Genomic DNA, 19,785 nt, shown 5'->3' on the forward strand with positions numbered 1-19,785 from the left:
CCTCTCCCCCCTCCTCCTGGCTTGTGCTGCAGTAGGTTGAGGCGGCGGGGGCCCCAGGGGGCCCACTAACTTGTTCATTACACACACTTACTTGTCATTATGAATTTAGGATGGATATTACAACGTTTGGCGTTGTTTGGATCCCTTTTTAGCCGCTGTGCAGCAGTAGCTGCAGCAGCAGGAGCACCACCTCCACCAGTACCACCCTCCCTGCAGCAGCAGCGCTGGCAGCAGCAGCGACAGCAGCAGCAGCAGCGGCGATTTCGTTAGTACATTGACTCCTCCTCTAAAGCCAAGCACAGGGGGGTGTCTGGGGCCCCCCCATGGGTATCACTCCACCAGACACAGCGGTGGGGGGGTCCCCTCCCTTTCCTTGCTGTTATACAGGGGTTAAGACCTTCTTGCGGATACGTCCCCCCTCCCCATTACCCTCTGGGTCCCCTAGGGGCCCTGGCTGCCTGGCATTGTGGTCCCCATACCCTGTGCCCCTCCCACAGCATTCGCGGGGGCCCCCAGTGGAGGCCCGCATTGGAGGGCCCCGCGCAGGGGGGCCCCCAAGGAAGCCTTTACTGACTATTGAAGCCCCTGAAACAAAAGAATCTATTGAGGGTACAGCAACACATATAGGGGTATTGGGGCCCTCCTTAACACCTGCTGCTGCTTGCACTGATAAGCAGCAGCAGCCGCAGCAGCAGCAGAAGCAGCAACAACAGCAGCAACAGCAGCAGCAGCAACAACAGGGCTTCAAGGGTCTCCATTCTCTCGCCTCTGGAAGAAGCAGGGCCCATACCTCCTCAATAGAGCAGACAAATGGGGGCCCCTCCCTTAAAGATAATTCCCCTTTATCCCCCCTCACGAAGGAGGCCCCCCGAGAAGCACGAGCCGCTGCAGTTGTGCTGCTGCCCCCCGCGGTACCCCATCGGGGGCCAACAGGGGCCCCTGGGGGGCCCCACTCCTTTACTGCAGAGCAGTTAGCCAAGACAGGTGTTAGAAGGGGTGGGGCCTCCCTCTCAGATACTAGAATGCCGTGGTGCCGCCGTACCCTCAAATTGCAGCAGCGCCTCCCTAACAATCAGGGGCCCCTAGGGGCCCCCAACGAGGCAGCAGCGAGGGGGCAGCAACAGAGACCTTTCGGGGGCCCCCTTGGAGGACTTCCTGAGGGGGCCCCCGAAGGGCCCCCTCCATATTCTTGCGGGGCCGCTTGGAGGGGAAAGGGGGGTGTGGGGCCCTTTAGGTTCTGTGGTGTGCTGCAGGAGGATTCTTCACAAGAGTTGCTGTTTAATACAGTAGGGAGGCCTGCAGCAGCAGCAGTGCTTAATGGCGTCAGCGCATGCATTGCCGTGTAAGCTAGGGTTTAGGGTTTAGGGTTTAGGGTTTAGGGTCAAGGGTGCCTTATGGCCTGCTGCCTGCGGGTGTTCTGCGGTAGACATGGGGCCTCGGGAAGCGGAAAGACATACACCATGGTGGGGCCTCCAGGATTCCTGACACACAGGCGCAGCAGCAGCAACAACAACAACCGTAGCAGCAACAGCAGCAGCAGCAGCAGTAGCGACAGCAGCAGCAGCAGCAGCAGCGACAGCAGCAAGGAGAAGTGGGGTCTTGCTTTGCGCACCTTGGAGTTTGTAATGGAGGAATTAAAAGATCGGGGTGTACAGGGGGCCCCCTTTAGCAGGTAACTTTTTGCTGCTACCCTCTCCCCTCTGGGGGCCCCCCTTTATCTTTCTGTGTTTGTTTGCTGCTGCAGTGGGGGCCTCATTCCCCTTTTTCTTTCTTTGTGTGCTGCTGCTGCTGCGCTGCAGCAGCACTCATGTATTTGTCTCCTTTGCAGCTGTAGAGATCTACTGCGGGAAGGTCCGTAGTCTCTTGGGGCCCCAAGGGGGCCCCCCTGAAGATGCTGCACCAAAAGCACAGGTAACATACTCAACCCAAGACTAGGGGCCCACCAACCTCAGCAAAGGGGGCCCCCATTTCTTACGGGGTAAGGGAGTGTCCCTATCTTCTCCTGGGGGCCCCTGTGGCACCTTCTTAAGTACTTGAGTTCTGCTGCGGGGTGTCTGCAGCAGACAGCTGAGAAGCAGCAGCAGCAGCGGGGGGGGCCCAACAGTATGCAGGGGTTCCTTGGGGCCCCAGGGGTCCCTGGGGCCCCTGGATGCTTTTGGGTACGGGTAGGGTCCTCAAACGAAGCAGTTGCTGCTGCAGCAAAAGCTCTAAGCAGAAGAGTCTGCAGGCAAACGCATGCAAACAGCAGCAGCAGCCGCAGCCACGTGCTCCTGTGCCTGTCTCTTTCGTACCCAGTGAGGCCCATGCCGTCACCTTGCTGCTGCTGCTGCCGCTGCTGCTAGGCCCCCTGCAACAGTACCCAACGGGCCCCTCATCAGGGCCCTCACAACTTCGTCTTGCAGGAGTGCACCTGCTGCTGCTGCTATTGGTGCTGTTGCTGCTGCTGCTGCTGCACAGGAAGCAAACAAGAAAGGTCCCCGTCTCTATCTATTGGACCTCGCGGGTGCCGAGCGGCAGCCTATGGAGAGATGGGGGCCCACCGTTGGGGGGGCCCCACTGAACCCTCATGTAAAGGAGCAGACAAGGAGCCTCTTTGCTCAAGAGGTACACCATGCCTCCCCACAAACAAAGCCACAGCGTCTTACGGGGGCCCCTTGGGGGCCCTCATGGGGGCCCCTTAGGTGACCCGTCCTCTACTGTCTCCTTGTGTCTCCTTGTTAGTGTCTCCTCAGGCTTCTTCTATAAGCAAAAGTCTTTCTTCCTTTATGGCCGTCTTAACTGCCCTCGCTACACACTGCACTGCTGCAACACAGCAAAGTAGGGCTCAGGAGCCCCCTAAGCGGAGCCCCCCTTTGAGGGGCCCCCAAGGGGGCCCCTCCCTCTCGCTTATACTCCACGGTGGGCCGCCATCGAGGAGACCAGAGAGTACCCACTTAACAGGGGCCCCTACCAAGGAGACAGCCCCTGTAGAGGGGCTCCCAAGACAAACAAATGGCAGCAGCAAAACTTCTGCTGCAGTAATGAAGGGTACCACGTGCAGCAGCGTTGGGGCCCCCAGGGGCAACATAGGGGCCCCCAGGGGCCCCCATGTGCGCTTTAGAGAGTCTTGCCTAACAGTAGCCCTCAAAGATGTCTTGGTGCGTAACCAGAGCAACAGCAGCGGCCGCTGTTTCTGCTGCAGCTGCTGTTGCTGCTGCTTTTGCTGCTGCTCGTGTAATTGCTCCTTGTATTGCTGCAGCTCATGTTACTGCTGCATAGGTTGTTGCGGCTGTCTTAGGTACAACTATCTCTGCTGCTGCGTTTGCTGCTTTTGTGTCTGCTGCTGCGTGTGCTGCTACAGGATGGTTGCGGCCACGTCTCTTTGGTGTTCACTGTTAGCAGCAAGGAGGCAGATAGGGGCCCCACCCTGCAGACCCTTCGTTTTGCTGCTCTCGCTAGCCGCTTGAGGTGCGAAGAGCGGCCCCCCAGGGGCCTCTGGCTGGTGCAGGGGCCCCCTCAACACTACAGCAGCAGAAAAGCAGCAGCAGCAGCAGCAGCGAGGCACCTAGAATCTGTATTGCGGTTTTTCGTGTGTCTCTGCATGCAGGCCCTTTTTTCTTGGAAAACGCCGCAGCAGCCTCATCAGCAGCAGCAGCGGCAGCAGCAGGAGGGCCTCTGTAGCAGCAGCAAACCACGGAGCAGCGGCAGCAACACCAAATGCAGCAGCAAAACACAATGCAGTAGCAAAACAAACTGCAGCAGCAAAAGTTACCCACTGTGCGGCAGCATCAGCATCAGCAGCAACAGCAAAGCCGCGCGCTGCAGCAGAAGTACGGCGACCAGCAACAGCTGCCAAAAGCACAGCAGCAGCAGCAGCAGCAACAGAAGAAAGCCGAACAGCGCATGCAGAACGCAAGGCAGTGCTCCCCCCCGTCAGATTGAAGATCGTCAGAGCCACAGCAGCAACAACAGCAGCAGCAGTAGCAACAGCAGCAGCAGGAGCAAGGAGAAGATCTACAATAAAGACCGGGGGCCCCCCTCCTTCTGCTTCCTTAAACTTCGTTTGCCTTAGTCGTGATACAGCAGGGGGGCCCCCTATGCGAAAGACAGAAGACGATGATCTTGTTAAGGGAGGCCCCCATAATCACAACGGCCAAACGAACCCCTGGGGGCCCCTGGGAGTCACCTGGGGGGCCCCCGTAGGGGCCCCCTTAGGGCCCCCGTTGGGTCCCCTCCATGGCCGCTCGAGGGGCCCCCAGGAGAAGTTTAGTAAGGCTAACGGTATTATGAATGGGGCCTCTCAGAATGAGAAGAAAGAAGCAGTAAATGCTGCTGCTGCTGCTGCTGCTACTACTACTCCTGCTGCAGCCGGTGCTGCTACAGCTGGTGCTGCTGCAGGTGGTGCTGCTGCTACCGCCGCCGCTGATGGTATTGTAGGACACCACCGACAAGACGGGCCCCTCATGCATGCTGCGGGGGGCCCCCGAAGGTGCCACTCGGAGCCGAGAGGCCTACATAGGCAGCAAAAGGAAATCTGTTGCTGCTCCTGCTGCTGCTGCAGCTGCAGCAAGAAGTTTGTTACTCGGGATACCGACAAAAAGGACCAACTGGCAGCAGCAGCAACAGCAGCAACAACAGCAGCAGCAACGGCTACAGCAGCAACAGAAGCAGCAGCAACGGATGCTGCTGTTGCGGGGGCGACAACAAGCGAAATGCCCTTCTCTTGCGCAAGGGTTTCCTTTCCTCTGAACCCTAAACCCTAAACCCTAAACCGTAAATTGTAAACCCTCAACCCTAAACCCTAAACCCTAAACCCTAGGCCTTTGGCCCCTTCCTTGTAATAGGAAGATTAGTTATAGTCATTAGGTCTACGGATTCAAATTTAGGTTATTGAGGAACAAGTCCCCACTGTTAAATTGTTGGGGCCCCTAGAGGGCCCCTTACTAAAGTGTTGGGGGCCCCCGCTGGGGAGGCCGGGGCCCCAACATCCCCTGGTGGTATGTGTGCTGCCTGAGTCTGCAGCAGTAGCTGCAGCTGCAGCTGCTGCTGCAGCAGACTCAGGCGGTTCCCATCAGACGAGACTGCCTGCAAAATAACAACAACAACAGCAGCAGCAGAAGCAGATTCAGCACAGCAGCAGCAGCAGCAGCAACAACAACAACAACAACCACAGCCCGTGAGGATCGCTAGAAACAGCAAGGCGAGTAGTAGCAGCAGCAACAACAGCAGCAGCTGATTAGCATGGAGAACAGCAGCAGCAGCAAAGGGTTTAGGGTTTATTAGGGTTTATGAGGGTTTACCTTTCATGCTGCTGCTGCCGCTGCTGCCGCTGCTGCCGCAGCAGCACAAGCCCTGCTGCTGCTGCTACCAGCAGCCATGCAAGAGCAAACAGAAAAAACCCTTGGGGGTTATCAGCAGCAGCAGCAGCAGACAATGCAGTTGTTGTTGTTGTTGCTGCTGCTGCTCCTTGCGGTGCTTCCAGGGCTGCTGCTGGGGTCAACTCCACATTGGGAACTGCTGTTGTAGGCGCTGCTGCTGCTGTTGTTGTTATTGCTGCTGCTGCTGCTTCTGCTGCTTCTGCTGCTGTTGGTGGCGCTGCAGCTGCTGGTATGGAAGGGTATTCGGCCATTAGTTCTTCGGCCGTTGTCGTTGTTGCCGCTGCTACTGGCGCTGCTGCTGCTAATGCTGCTGTTGGCGCTGCTGCTGCTAACCCTTCAGCCCCTGCAGCGGGGGGGCCCTGCAGCTGCTCCCCCATGGGAGTCTTGGGGGGCCCTGGGCTGTCGCAGCAACCCCAGGGTTGTTAGAGATGCAGCAGCAGTTGCGGCTGTTGTTGTTGCTGCTGCCGACGTTGCTGCAGCCGCTAGTGCTGCTGTTGCTGTTGTTGCTGCAGTTGATGCTGCTTACCTTGCACAAGTGTACGTATTAAAGACAAATTCCTTAAAAGATAAAATGAGGGGTAATGGTCTGCTGCTGTGCTGCTGCAGCAACAGCAGCAGCTCCAACAAAGACAGGGGGCCCCCTGGGGCCCCCAAGCCTGCGGCAAAAGAGGACGAAAGAAGGTTGATTGGCCTTAACAATTGTGTTGCATGCAAGTATTTAATTTAGTGTTTATATTTTCTTATGGATTCGCTGCTGCTGTCATTGTTTCTTTAGCTGTATCTGCTGCTGCTCCTGCTGCTGCTGCAGCGGCATGCTCGGGAGCAGCAGCAGCAACTCCGATGCCCCCTCTGGCGCTGTGGGCTGAGCTGTTGCAACAGCAGCAGCAGCAACAGCAGCAGCAGCAGCTTCTTTTTTTTAATGCATATTTCCTTTGTCTATGAGGGTAGAAATCTTGCTGCTGCTGCTGTCCTCCTTATTGGGCTGTATACGCAGCTCTACGTCTCCCTTTCCCTTTGCTGCAGCAAAGTCTTGCTGCTTGCTACAGCAGCAGCAGCCCCCGGGGCCTTTAGTACGACAGCTTAGCGAAAGGAGGACCCTCAGCATCAGCAGCAGCAGCAACAGCAGCAGCAGCAGCTGGGGCGGAGAGCAGCGGATGCGCAGGGGGCCCCTCATCTCTTTCTTGTCTCCTAGTTTTAGGTTATCAAGTCAGCAGCAGAGGGTACTTACAGTAACACCACCACTGTTACCTGCAGCAGCAGCAGCAACAACAGCAACAGCAGCAGCAACAGCAGCAGCAGCAGCAGCAGTTGCATCCCCTATTATTGGGCGGCATAATCATTTGTGGTGTCGTTTGTTGCATCTAAAAATGGCGGTAGCTGAGGCAAACAACGAAGCACCGCCAACTGCTGCTGCTGCAGCAGCAGCAGCAGCAGCAGCAGATGAGCCAGCTGCAACAGCAGCAGAAGCAGCAGCAGCAGCACCAAATTCAACAGAACAATGCATGGGTACGGAGACTGATTCAGGTGTACGTACACGAACTCCTGAGGAGGCGCTAGCAGATGCAGTAGCAGCAGCAGCAGAAGCATCAGCAGCAGCAGCAGCACAAGTAGCAGCAGATGAGGCAGCAGCAGAAGAAGAAAAAGCAGCAGCAGCAGCAGCAGTTGCTGCAGGATTAACACTAACATTAACACCAAAAGAAGAACAACTTTTCTCTCTTCTTAATAGATGTGTAGAGGAAAATAAATTAAATGTTGGTACGTTATCTGCTGCTGTTGCTGCTTCTGCTGCTGCTGCTGTTGTTGTTGTTGTTGTTGTTGTTGCAATTGCTGCTGCTGCAATTGTTGCTGCTGCAGTTGCTGCTGTTGCAGTTGCTGTTAACATGTGCTGTTTGCTGTAAATGTGTGTTTCTGCAATCTGTGCTGCTTTTATCCCTGCTGCTAATCTCCCTTATGCTGCTCCTGTTGCTGCTGTTGCTGTTGTTGCTGCTGCTGCTGCTGCTGCTGCTGCTGCTGCTGCTGCTGCTGCAGAGCTGCGAGCAGCAGGAGGCTGGGTCCGCGATAAGTTGTTAGGAATTCCATCAACAGACATCGACATCGCCATCAATCATCTTACAGGAGCTCAATTCGCTGATGTACTCGTCAAGTATGCTGCTGCTGCTGCTGCTGCTGCTGCTGCTGTTGCTGCTGCTGTTGTTGCCGCTGCTGTTGTTGGTGTTTCTGCTGGTGTTGCTATGTGCCCCTTAGGCATTTTTGTATGTCTTAATTCATGTTATACATATACATATACATATACATATACATATACATATACATATACATATACATATACATATACATATACATATACATATGCATATACATATACATATACATATACATATACATATACATATGTACATATACATATACATATGTACATATACATATACATATACATATACATATACATATGTACATATACATATACATATGTACATATACATATACATATGTACATATACATATACATATACGTATACGTTTTTCGTAAATATGTACAGATGGTTGGAGGTGATAGGAGAAGGACGTCGTAAAGTTGGCATAATACAACAAAATATTGAGCAAAGTAAACATTTAGAGACAGCAACGATGAATATTAAATCCTTCTCTATTGATTTTGTACATCTTAGGCAAGAAACTTATGCGGATACCACCAGCAGCACCAGCAGCAGCAGCAGCAGCAGCAGCAGCAGCAGCAGCAACACTAGCAGTAATGATACCAGCAACAGCAATAATGGGGGCAACAACAGCACCAATGATAACAACAGCAACAACAACAGCACTAGCACCAGCAGCACGAGCAGCAGCAACAGCAGCAGCAGCACGAACAGCAGCAGCAGCAGCAGCAGCAGCAGCAGCAGCAGGAGGAAGGGTAACCGTATACCTGTAAGTACGTGGTTTGGTACTCCCCTACAGGATTCACAAAGGAGAGACTTTTGCTGCAATTGTTTGTTTTATAACATAAAAAAGAATAAAATAGAGGATTATACAAAAAAAGGAATAATAGATGTATATAATTGTCTCCTTACTGCAGCAGCAGCAGCAGCAAATTATACACTACAAGAAGATCCATTAAGATTATTAAGAGCTATAAGATTTGCTGCTGCACTCAATTTTTCCTTAGAACCTACTCTTGCTGCTGCTGCTGCTGATGCTGCTGTGCATGCAGCACTGCAGCACAAAGTATCCAGGGAAAGAATAGGTATAGAGATAAAAAAAATATTCTCTATACATAGTATAACTATTAATCAGCCTCCTGCTGCTGCTGCTGCAGATGCAGCAACTGCAGCAACACTGCTAGCAGCAAGAGCAGCAGAACGAGCACAAACACAAGCAGCAGAAACAGCAGCAACAACACAAACTGCAGCAGAAGCCTCACCTCCTTCAGATACAGCAGCAACAGCAACAGCAGCAGGAAGTGTTGCTGCTGAGAGTCAGGAGCAGCAGCAGCAGAAGCTGCTAAAGGGGCCCCTATCTGGTGCATTAAGGGGTATGCTGCTGCTGCTGCAGCTGCGTGTATGGGAGATAATAGTGTTACCCCTTGGTTACGAGGTGTATAGACACCCTGTTGCTGCTGCTGCTGCAGCAACAGCAGCAGGTAAATCAAAAACAAAGGCAAGAGAAATTGCAGCCATGGTAAGGAAGGAGCAGCAGCAAATCGATGCAGCAGCAGCAGCAAGGGTGTGGGGCCCCCTTGGTGCATGCGCTGTTGTTGCTCTAAGACATCTACTTGCAAGAAGACCGTTGCTGCAGAAGCTGCAGCAGCAGCAGCATCAGCAGCAGCAGCACTCTGCGGATGACGCAGCAGCAGCAGCAGCAGCAGCATCAGAGGAGATGACAGCATTATACGAGGGTTTATCCAGAGGAGTAGAGCTAAAGGAAGGAGACAGTGTGCTGCGTCTGTTGCTGTTTGCTGCTGTGCTGCACCCCTGTAAGGATCTCCTTGCTGTTGTTTCTGCTGCTGCTGCTGCTGCTGCTCCTGGTCCTCCTGTAAGGCGTATGGCGGAGGCAGTTATTGCTGCATCATGGAGGCTGCCCTATGCTGAAGCAGCAGCAGCAGATAATCTAATTATGCATGCGCAGAGGTTACGGGAAGTAGCAGACGAGGAAGCAGCTCTCCAGCAGCAGCAGCAGCAGCAACAACAGCAGCAGCAGCAGCAGCAGCAGGAGAAACGGGTAAAATTAGGGTTATTAATAAAGGAAGTAGGGCCTAATTGGAGGGAAGCAATTCTATTAGCAGCAGCAAAAGTCTTAGGAGATTTAATATATGATGATGCAGCAGCAGCAGTTGCTGCAGCGCATGCAGCTGTTACTGCGGGGCCCAACACAGCAGCAGCAGCAGCAGACGAAGAAGAGCAGCAAATGCATAAGAAGAGGAGTAATAACGGGGGGGAGGCAAAAGAACAAAAGAAGATGTGTGTATTAAATACTGCAGCAGAGCGTCCTGTTGCTGCTGCTGCTGCAGAAGCATCAGAAGGTCCTGCTGCTGCTGCTGCTGCTGCTGCTTCTGCAGCAGCACCAGAGGTATCTATACCCCATTTAGATTGTCTCCTTCTATCTAAGGAGGAGACAGCAAAGGAGACACTTCGTCATCTCTTACTATTAAAGGAGACAATAGAGACACTGCAGCTACAGGATGCATGGCGCATGCAGCCCCTCTGCAACGGGAAACAGGTCTGCTGCTGCTGCTGCTGCTGCTGTTGCTGTTGCTGTTGCTGTTGCTGTTGCTGTTGCTGCTGGTGTGGGGGATAAGGCCTCGTGTGCTGTAGCTGAGTGCCGTGCTGCTGCTTCTTCTGCTGCCATCGGGTGACTGCGGCTGTGCCCCTGTCGCTGCTGCTGTTACGGCTGCTGCTGTTGCTGCTGCTGCTGCTGCTGCTGCATGCAGGTTCGTGAAGCAGTCGGAGCAATATCGGGTCCGGCTGTTGGAGAGTTAATGCAGAAGCAGGTTCGTTTCTTTTTCTTTTTATCTAAACCCTAAACACAATAAAAAGGAAAAAGAGGGTTTTCTAGGGTTTAGGGTTTAGGGTTTAGGGTTTAGGGTTTAGGGTTTGGGTGCTGTTGTGGGGTCTGCAGTTTGTATGGCAATTAGCCAACCCGGGGAAGACAGCGGAAGAATATTTAGAGTATTTAAAGTCATCATATAAACCCTCATCAGCAGGGAAGAAAGAATCAAGGGTTTAGGGTTTAGGGTTTAGGGTTTAGGGTTTAGGCCTGTTAAGGAGAAGTTTATAGAGGGGTTCCTTATAATGCTATACACCCCTTTATTCCTTTGATAAACCGCCCTTCCATGCACGGCTAGGGTTTAGGGTTTAGGGTTTAGGGTTTAGGGTCTACTGCTAAGCGCAGACGTTAGGTTTCTCCTAGAGGCGTTGGGCAAATGACGGAAACCCTAAACCCTAAACCCTTTTTTTAAACCCTCAATTCTTTTGCTAAACTCTAAGTTGTGACTCGTGCTGCGGAAGCTGCTGCTGCTGCTGCTGCTGCTGCTACAGAGCCACAAGAGCAGTACATAACCGCTGCTGCTGTAGCTTCTGCATCTGCTGCTACAGCTGCTGCAGCTGCTGCTGTGTTGTGTTTCTTTAGGGGCCCCTCTCTTTGTCAGTTACAATAGCCAAGCATTGGGGGGCCCCCTTCCTATAGAATTAGAGGGTACTACTTTTGTTGTCTCTAATATACTTACATCAATTAAAACTCCTAGCTGCCTATACGCCGCAGATAATATAATTGGCCTCCTAGCTGCCAATACACCCCAGATATTAAGGAAGGAGCCCATGAGGGTATCTCCGGTGTATAGGCAGCATAGGTCTTTTCTGCATAGGGTTTTTACGTATTATATAGGGGGTAGCAGTTTTATATTACATTACGTATATTATTATTTTATTATTATCTTATTAGAATTATTTTATACTATGCATGCATTTTACATTTTATATTATAAAACAAATGCCCTTAATTATAGAGAAGAAGAAAGAAGAATGGTTTAGGGGGGCCCCTCCGACAGGACATGGCAGGGGGGCCCCTGGGGCCCCCATAAGGGTTTTTATTACTCTTTGCGTGGGAAATATCCCTTTTTGTTGTATTTTAATCAATTATTATTTATTTATATTCTTAATAAAGATAAATTTTCCTTCTTTGCTCCTTGAGGAAGGAAGATCTTGTATACAGACACCCGGCAGCAGAAAGGGGGCCCCTTGATGAGGGGCCCCCCACGGTGTTTCGTATTCTCTCGTCTTCTTCCTCGATGCTGGGCCCTTCCTTTTCTTTTGTTTAATAGCAACCTTCCTGGGGGGCCCTAATAGGTTTATAGCAATAGGGGGGTTCCACCATGCCTCTTTTCCCTGCCTGGAGAGGGGGGGCCCCCAGTTCCCTTGGGGGGGGCCCTCTCGGTCCCCTGCGTCACGCTATAGCTGCTGTGGGCCCCCTGCGCTATATAAGTACACGGTCAAAGGGGCCCCAGGGATCCAAGGGGCCCCGCGGTGCCCATGGGGACCGCTCGACCTCCCGTGGGGGCCCCCGGGGCCCCCACGGGAGGTCGAGCGGACGGGAGGTCGGTGGGGGCCCCCGCGGCAGCAGGGAGCCTAAGCTGAAGGCAGGTGGTGGAATTGGTTTAGGGGGGCCCCCCACTGAAGGTCTTTGGGGGTCCTCTGGGGGCCCCCCTGCTCACATGCGCTTCCCCCGTCCTGATCTTGATTTAGCTGCTCTTAAGAAGGAGCAGCAGATGGCAGAGAGGGCCCCCCATTGGTTATTAGTTACATCAGAGGAAAGGGGCCCCGAGGGTACCCGCTGCAAGCGAATGGTACTGGGCGAAGGGACCAACGTGGACCCCTTGGATACCTCGGACCCGCAGATGCAACAGCAGCCGCAGGAGCAGCAGCAGCAGCAGCAGCAGCAGCAGGGAGGATGGGGCCCCCCCACGGGGCCCTCGGACTCTACTGTACCCTCTTTTTTCTCTGATGGTACATCTGATTGGCGTTATGAGATAACAGAAGAATTCGATGCCGATTGGGCATGGCTATCTGGGGGCCCCTGGGCAGCAGATGCGAGGGGCCCCCTGGGGGCCCCATCTCCGGGTGAGGGGCCCCATGGGGGGCCCCACCAACAGGGGTATGATGCCGTAAAGGACAGACTACAAGATAAAAGACTTAAGGTGTATGTACAGGGTATTAATATTACTAAGCCAATTGCTATCCTTAATAGGCATCAGGTGCTGCAGACACTGCAGCACCCACATGTAGCTATGGGTATTTCTAGGGGTACTCAAGGTGAGGGTGGGCCCCCGGGGGGCCCCAAAGGAGGTGGGGGGCCCCAGGGGGGGCCCCAAGGGTACAGACAGAGTACCCCTTTGACGACAACTTTATGCCCAGAGGCATATGAGGCCCTCATAGAAAGAACAAAGAGGATATTACCATCCTTTAAGGAGCGGCAGCAGGTGCTGCTGCTGCTGCAGCTGCTGCTGCAGCACACCCGCGCACTGCAGCAGCAGCATCGTCGTTACCTTCAGGAACAACGCGCCTTGCTGATCCAGGCGAACGCCGCAGCAACAGCAGTAACAGCAGCAGCAGGCGAGCAACAAGAGCAGCAGCAGCAACACCACCACCATCAGCAGCTCCTTTTGGAGCAAGCAGCAGCAGCAGCTGCTGCTGCTGCTGAAGCAGCAAGAAGCTTGAGGGCACTGCAGCAGCAGCAGCTATATGAACTCTTATTTGATGCAACTCTCCCTCATATGCCTGTAAGACAAATGATGACAGGGTTTAGGGTTTAGTGTTTAGGGTTTAGGGTTTAGGCTTTAGGGTTAAGGGTTTAGGGTTTGAGGGTTTGTGTGCGTGCAGCATATGCCGCTAGAGGAGCTCGGCAATCTCTCGAGGGTTTTCGCCTACTGTGCTCCAACGTACGTTAGGGAATACTCGAGGGTTTAGGGTTTAGGGTTTAGGGTTTGAAGCTGTTTTCAAGCACACGGGGGAAGTAAAACTCAAACCCTCTTGGGGGGCCCCCTATAGGGGCCCCCATGCTGATTCAGGGGCCCTTGCTGAGTGCTAACCTGCTGCTGTGCTGCTGCTGCTGCTGTTGCTGGTTTTGCAGGAAAGGTTTGGGGATGTTGCAGGTGGTGGCGTTGCATGCATTTGACAGGAGTTGTTCTTCGCTGTGGGGCCCCCCACCTGCAGCAGCAGCAGCATCAGCCGCTACTGGTGCTGCTGCTGCTGCTGCTGACGGGGGCCCCCAAGAGAACGGCCTTCTTTGGGGTGTGCTACAGGTTCTTCAACCCTTTGCATTGGGTCTGCAGCGGCAGGGGGCCCTAGGGGCCCCCATGCAGCACAGTAGGGCACAGATTGGTGGGCCCCCAGAGGCTCTTCCGGAGATTGGGGGGCCCCTTGCTGCAGTGGAGGGGGGCCCCCAAGAGACAGGAGGAGGTCTTGGCTGTGCCTCTAGGCGGCTGATAGATATTGTTGTTAGCGAAAGAGGGGTTTCTGAGGTGAGGGGCCCCCCTGCGCTAAACCCTAAACCCTAAACCCTAAACCCTAAACCCTAGGCTAAATACACCCACACAACCACTCTTGACGCAGCACTAGTAACTGTCCTCTTCTTTCTGTGTTTTAGATATGCTGCTGGTGCATTTGCTGCTGCTGCATTTGGTGCTGCTGCTGCTTGTGCTGCTGCAGTTTTCCTCCCTGTCAAGAGGCTCGCTGCTGCAGCTTCTCCTTTGCTGCTGCTGCGTGGGGTCGGGGGCCTCTGTTGCTCCCATGACAGCAGCAAAGCAGTGCCTTAATCTCCTCTTCAGGGGCCCCCAGGGGCCCCTGGACCCCGAGTTTTCCCTTGATGAGGCCCTGTGGGTACTGATCAGCTGCGCCTATCGAGAGTCCCGCGGGGGGCCCCCTGCATGGCTGCTGCCTCTATTTATGGAGATGTGGGGGCCCTCATCTTCTCCTGCTGCACCTGCTGCTTCTGCTGCACTGCTGCAGCAGAGCCCTGATGCCCTCCTTGGTCCTGCTGTTGCTGAAGAAGAGACAGGGGCTGTGCGCTGCTCCCCTCCATTGGGGGCCCCAGGGGGCCCCCTCTTGACCCTACAGCAGTTGCAAAGCCTCCTCCAAGTTATACAGGAATCTCTTCTTCCTGAGGGTTCCCTTGGGGCCCCCACGGAGAAGCAGCAGCAGCCGCCACTGCCGCAGCCGCTGCGGCTTCTGCCTGGGTCAGCAGGGCCCTCCCCGGACGGGGGCCCCCCCAACTTTGCAGGCCTTGACTCATGGATGATTGAACTAAATGTATGTCAAAGAGGGGGCCCCCAGGGGGCCCCCACCGTCACTAGGGCCTTTGACTACCTTGAAGACCCGGGGGCCCCCAAGTATAATATGCAGACAATAAGGGTACCTGCAGTGGGGGCCCTTGCTGCTGTAGAGGCTCTGGGGTGGTCTCTTTCGCAGCTGCTGCAGCACCAGCAGCAGCAACAACAGCAGCAAGACCACCAGCAGCAGAAGCAACAGCATTTATTGCAGGAAAGTATTAAGAGGGCCCATGATCTGCTGCTCTCTATCTTATATAAGTTGTCAGAGGCAGCAGCAAATCGTACCCTTTCTATCTCTGCCCTTCTCCAGGGGGCCCACATCTTAGCAGATGCAGCAGAGCACTTCAAGGGGGGCCTCTCAGCGGGGGCCTCCCCTGGGGGCCCCCAAGCTTCTGCATTGCAGCAGGAGTTCGAAGCGCAGTCTGCATTGGTGGAGCTGCAAGCAGCATGCGGCCGTTTGCTGCTTGCTGCAGGCAACGTGATGCAGGGAGGAGCCCCTCAGGGGGCCCCCCTTGAGAGTCTAATTAGCTCTGTTTGCTGCTGTGTTGTTCGTTTCCTTGAGGGGTGCCATGTAGGGGGGGCCCCTCGGAGCACAGTAGCAGCAACAGAAGCACGAACAGCAGTACCTGCTGCAGCAGCTCATGCTGATGCTGCTGCTGCGCTAGCCACAGGCGCAGCACAGTGTCTGCAGGGCCTCCGCCTGCTCCTTGGGGGGCCCCCCTCATCTACATTAGACCCTGTAAGTCTTCTTGGTGTATCTATTGGGTGCCTGCAGCAGCAATTAGGGGGCCCCCCTCATATCAAGGGGGCCCCCTCGTGTGTGGGCCTCTTGCTGGGGCGTTGGGTAGGTTGCTACTGCTGCAACTGCTGTTGCTGTTGCTGCTGTCGTTGCTGCTCCTGCTGCTGCAGGTAGACCGTCTTGGGGGCCTCTCCTTAAGGACACAGGCTGAGTGGCTGGGGGCCCTGGGGACCTTGATGCAGCGTGAGTCTGTAGAGAGTACTGTTCTTTGCTGCAGCACCAGCAGCAGCAGACGGAGGGAAGGAATGGGTTTAAGCTGCTGCTGCTGCTGTTGCTGCTGCTGCTGCTGGGGTTCCCCCTTATAAGACTGCTGCTGTGCTGCTGGCTGTCTATTATGTGCTGCAGGGGCCCCCGTCTTAAACAAACAACAAGCTGCAGGGCCCACAGGGGCACTCGGGGTAAGCAGACAGATTACCCTGCTGCTGCTGCTGCTGCTGCTGCATATGTTGCTGTTACTGCTGCTTCTCCAGCACTTGCTGCTGTTATTGCCACTGCTGTATTTGTTACATTTGCTGTTGTTGCTGCATTTGCTACTGCTTCTGCTGCTACATTTGCTGCTGCTGCTGCTGCTGCTGCTGCATTTGCTGCAGATATATGAGGAAGCTGCAGCTACTGCTCTGTCTGCGGGTAAGTGTTTGGCACAAAGAAAGGAAATAATTCTATTCCCTAAAGGACTCCAGCGGCAGCAGCAGCAGCTGCTGCTGCTGCTGTCCCTGCTTGTCTGTCCGTCCCTCTCTGCCTCTCTATATGCCCCTCTGTCCCCTCCTGTCTCCTTCTGTCTCCTGTCTCCTTTTTGTCTCTCCGTATCTCCTTTTATGTGTATATTTATTTACTAAGTATGCCTTCTATCTTTCTGTTTGTTGCAGCTGCTTCTTGGGCCCCCCATAGGGGCCCCTCAAAGGGCCCCTCAAAGGGTACAAAACTAAAGGGGGGGCCCCCTGTATTGCTGGCGGTGCTCGAGGGCTTCGTAAGCTGTGTGGGGCCCCTCACAGGTCCGCATGCATACAGCAGCACAGGCACAGATGCAGCAGCAGCAACAACAACAACAACATCTGCAGCAGCAACAGCAGCAGAGGCAACAGCAGCAGCAGCAGCAGAAAGAGCGGCACAGGGCCTTAATGCTTTGTTAGATCAATTAGCTCGTGCCTCCTCTTATGCATCTGACCAAGAAGTGTCTGCTGCAGCAGAGCTGGCACGACAGCTGCAGCAGATGCAGCAGCAGGTGCAGCAGCAGGTGCAGCAGCAGCTGCTGCAGCAGCAGAGTGTGGGGTTCCTTGGGGCCCTCTCCAGGGTCATCACAGGTATGAACACTGCGAGGCTAGAGCAACTGCAGCAGCAGCAGCAGCAGCAGCAGCAGGACCTCAGCAGCAACTCCTCCCCTAAGGAAGTGCAGAAAAAGCCTCGGGAGACTCTCTTTGTTGCTGTTGAGCCTGCCTAACTCCCAATACAAATAAAAATCCATTAGTACCCTTTGGGGGCCCCTCGGGGCGTCCCACGGACCCTCTGGGGGCCCTTTGGGGGGCCCCTAGAGGTTCTTTCGGGGTCTCTAAAGACCCTCTGGGGGCCCTTTAGGGGCCCTCAAAGACCCATTTGGGGCCCCCAAGTACCCCATGGGGGCCCCCTGATTTATGTGTTGGTATTATCTTTTAGTGGGTATTTTTTTCTTGATAGGATAGAAGGCAATACGTGCCCCTTTTGCTGTATAAGGGTTTGCCTTGAGGTGTCTATACAGCTCCATAGTAAGGGTACCTACTGCCCTCTTATCATAGCCATGAATAGTTAATAATAAACCTGAATATAAATATATAATTATATTTTTTTTATTTTATTAGGGTTTAGGGTTTAGGGTTTAGGGTTTTAGATCGGCAGCGAAAAATGCAACCAATAGAAAGAAGAATACATATGGGGTGCAAATTAGGGTTTAGGGTTTAGGGTTTAAGGGTTTCAGATGCATTCAGCAAGAATGCAGGGATGCAAATTAGGGTTTAGGGTTTAGGGTTTACCTCTTTTATCAACAAATATCCTTGCCTTTGTTGCGTATTGCTCTGCTAGTCGCCGCAGAGCGAGAGGCTTAACACCAACACCAAGCCTATATATACACAAACCCTAAACCCTAAACCCTAGATGCTGCTGATATAGGACCCCTAAACACTAAACCCTCAGCAGCGAGCTAGCTACCTGTCTACTTGCTATAGTCGTCAATGTGTTGTGTGCCGCTTCTAGGGTTTAGGGTTTAGTGTTGTAGGGTTTAGGGTTTTAGGGTTTAGTGTTCTAGGGTTTAGGGTTTAGGGTTTACCTGACCATAAGATCTGGCCATTCAGGCTCAAAGTAAGCCTTAACCCCCCTACCATCTAATATAAGTTGTGCAGCAAACCCTCTCTCCCTTTGCTGCAGCAGAGAGGTAGCAGCAGCAGCAGCAGGGGCCCCCTGCTCTTGTGTTGTTGCATGCAAATATACAAAAGAATTATTAGGGTTACTAGGGTTACAATGATGGTATACAGATACACCAGGACGAGATAAAGGCCTGCACGCAAACCCTAAACCCCTAAACCCTAAACCCTAATCCCCTTCTCAATCTATTCCCCTCCTCCAAGTCCCTCCTACACTGCCGCCGTCGAACAGACCAAACTAGGGTTTAGGGTTTACGCAAATGGCCCAAATTAGGGTTTAGGGTTTAGGGTTTAGGGTTTACGGTACCTGCGAAGGGCCCCCTCAGCAACAAGAGTAGCTAAAGTCTCTGGCATCTTTATTACCATGGGGCCCCACTTTTTGGGGGGCCCCTCTCCATCTAATCTTTGCAGTCTTATATTACTTCTTGCATGCACATCTGCGTCTCCTCTATAAAAAGCCCCATAACCGTAACTGCCGCCAACACTAAAGCAGCGCCGCTGCCCCCCCTTGCTGCTCCTTCTGCTGCTGCTGCTGGTTGCATGCACCCAGCTTGGGGGAGAGGGGCCATTTAGACGAACTATGCTTGCCAGGGGCCCATATGAGGGCCTCAGGGGACCCCAATAGACCTCAACAGGGTACAGAGGGGCCCCCCTTCTTGCGATCACTAAACGGGTTCTATATTCTTCGCGGTCATACTCACAAGAGGCACACTCTCCTCCAGGGAAGTAGGAAGGCCCCATTCCTGGGTGGGCGCCCCCCTCTCGTGGGTAGGGGGGTCCCCAAGGTGCTCTACACAACAGGGGGCCCCCCAGGGGGCCCCTCGACTCTGGCAGCAGAGGCAGCAGAATCCCGTGAGATGCTGCTGAAGGACGAAGCAGGCGCTGCATCTTTAAAGTAGATTGGGGGCCCCAAGGTGTACCCTGGGGCCCCCAGAGGAATTAAATTGAAGGATCAAGTGTACAGGGGCCCTCAAGGGGGGGCCCCTATACTAGCGACACCTGATTGACCAGCAGAGCTAGCCTACCCTATGCTCTAAAGGGTTAAAATTAGAGGAATTAAATTATAAAACGTAAATTAAATTATATTTATGTTGTCTATTGAAAGAAAATGCGTTAAATGCATGCGTTTTCTGCTGTTTGGTGGGGCTGTGTTATAGCAGCAGCAAGCTGCCTATACACCTGAGACATCCGACGTTGGAAGCAAGAGGAAACTACCCTAAATTAGGAATTTAAGGGAATATTTACTACTATCTATACTTATTTTATTTTATTTTATTTATTTTTATTTTATTTTAATTTGCTAAAAGAATATCTTCTAAACAGTAAGTAGAGCGAGAGCCCAATAGCATATGTAGTACTTGACCGCGCCTTCCAGTTTGCGGTGTATGTACAGAAGAAGGGGAAGAAGGAGGAAAATAATAAAATAAATGTTGTATAATAATAACAATAGTAAAAGTAATAATAATAAGGAGAATAATAATAATCCTCTGCAGCTTAAGAATAACAAGAAGACAGTTAAGTTTATACATTAAAAAGTGTACATTTATAGGATAATACGTAATATAAATATATAATATAGATATGCATAAAAAATAAATTAAATGAAAAACTCTTTCCCTTATTTAATGGCAACTAAAGAAGAGTAATTATACAAAATATTAAACAGTAAACACACGCAGGCTACCCTCCCTACAGATACATATACTCTGCATGCATGCATGCAGCTCTGTAAGGCCACATTTTTTGCATTTTTCTTTGCATGCATGCATCTTCTCTCATGTTTATCTTTATTGTCTTTATTATCTTTATCATCTGTATATTTATATTAAACATTATATATATACAAGAAGAGATAAAGAAAGAGTTACTAATTAGGAAATAATATATTTATTTTATTTATTGTTTATTTAATTATCCTTTAGG

At 52.7% G+C, this 19,785-nt stretch overlaps 4 protein-coding genes across 4 annotated transcripts; 3 read left to right on the plus strand and 1 right to left on the minus strand.

Annotated features, from left to right (window-relative positions):
* Positions 1-323: 323 nt before the first annotated feature.
* On the plus strand, positions 324-5,075 carry EMWEY_00013610 (sugar permease, putative; the record flags this gene model as incomplete). Its single annotated transcript, XM_013477187.1, has 9 exons — positions 324-1,342; positions 1,427-1,672; positions 1,803-1,911; positions 2,064-2,165; positions 2,458-2,604; positions 2,733-3,137; positions 3,341-3,447; positions 3,587-4,412; positions 4,866-5,075. 9 exons carry the CDS (start codon positions 324-326, stop codon positions 5,073-5,075), a joined length of 3,171 nt encoding a protein of 1,056 aa, XP_013332641.1.
* A 1,649-nt stretch (positions 5,076-6,724) lies between these two features.
* EMWEY_00013620 (tRNA nucleotidyltransferase, putative) lies at positions 6,725-10,577 on the plus strand (the record flags this gene model as incomplete). Its single annotated transcript, XM_013477188.1, has 6 exons — positions 6,725-7,112; positions 7,386-7,500; positions 8,027-8,286; positions 8,566-10,070; positions 10,282-10,341; positions 10,470-10,577. 6 exons carry the CDS (start codon positions 6,725-6,727, stop codon positions 10,575-10,577), a joined length of 2,436 nt encoding a protein of 811 aa, XP_013332642.1.
* A 1,483-nt stretch (positions 10,578-12,060) lies between these two features.
* EMWEY_00013630 (hypothetical protein, conserved) lies at positions 12,061-16,910 on the plus strand (the record flags this gene model as incomplete). The annotated part of the gene is made up of 8 exons (XM_013477189.1): positions 12,061-13,125; positions 13,226-13,284; positions 13,476-13,866; positions 14,054-15,412; positions 15,583-15,655; positions 15,818-15,870; positions 16,063-16,099; positions 16,465-16,910. 8 exons carry the CDS (start codon positions 12,061-12,063, stop codon positions 16,908-16,910), a joined length of 3,483 nt encoding a protein of 1,160 aa, XP_013332643.1.
* Positions 16,911-17,111: 201 nt separating this feature from the next.
* On the minus strand, positions 17,112-18,216 carry EMWEY_00013640 (hypothetical protein, conserved; the record flags this gene model as incomplete). Its single annotated transcript, XM_013477190.1, has 5 exons — positions 17,112-17,263; positions 17,476-17,561; positions 17,769-17,823; positions 17,959-17,996; positions 18,170-18,216. The coding sequence occupies 5 exons, from the start codon at positions 18,214-18,216 to the stop codon at positions 17,112-17,114; spliced, it is 378 nt and encodes a 125-aa protein (XP_013332644.1).
* Positions 18,217-19,785: the final 1,569 nt, after the last annotated feature.

The sequence above is a fragment of the Eimeria maxima genome, genomic scaffold (assembly GCF_000499605.1).
Source record: "Eimeria maxima Weybridge genomic scaffold, Emw_scaff101, whole genome shotgun sequence".
In the NCBI taxonomy this organism is placed as follows: domain Eukaryota; phylum Apicomplexa; class Conoidasida; order Eucoccidiorida; family Eimeriidae; genus Eimeria; species Eimeria maxima.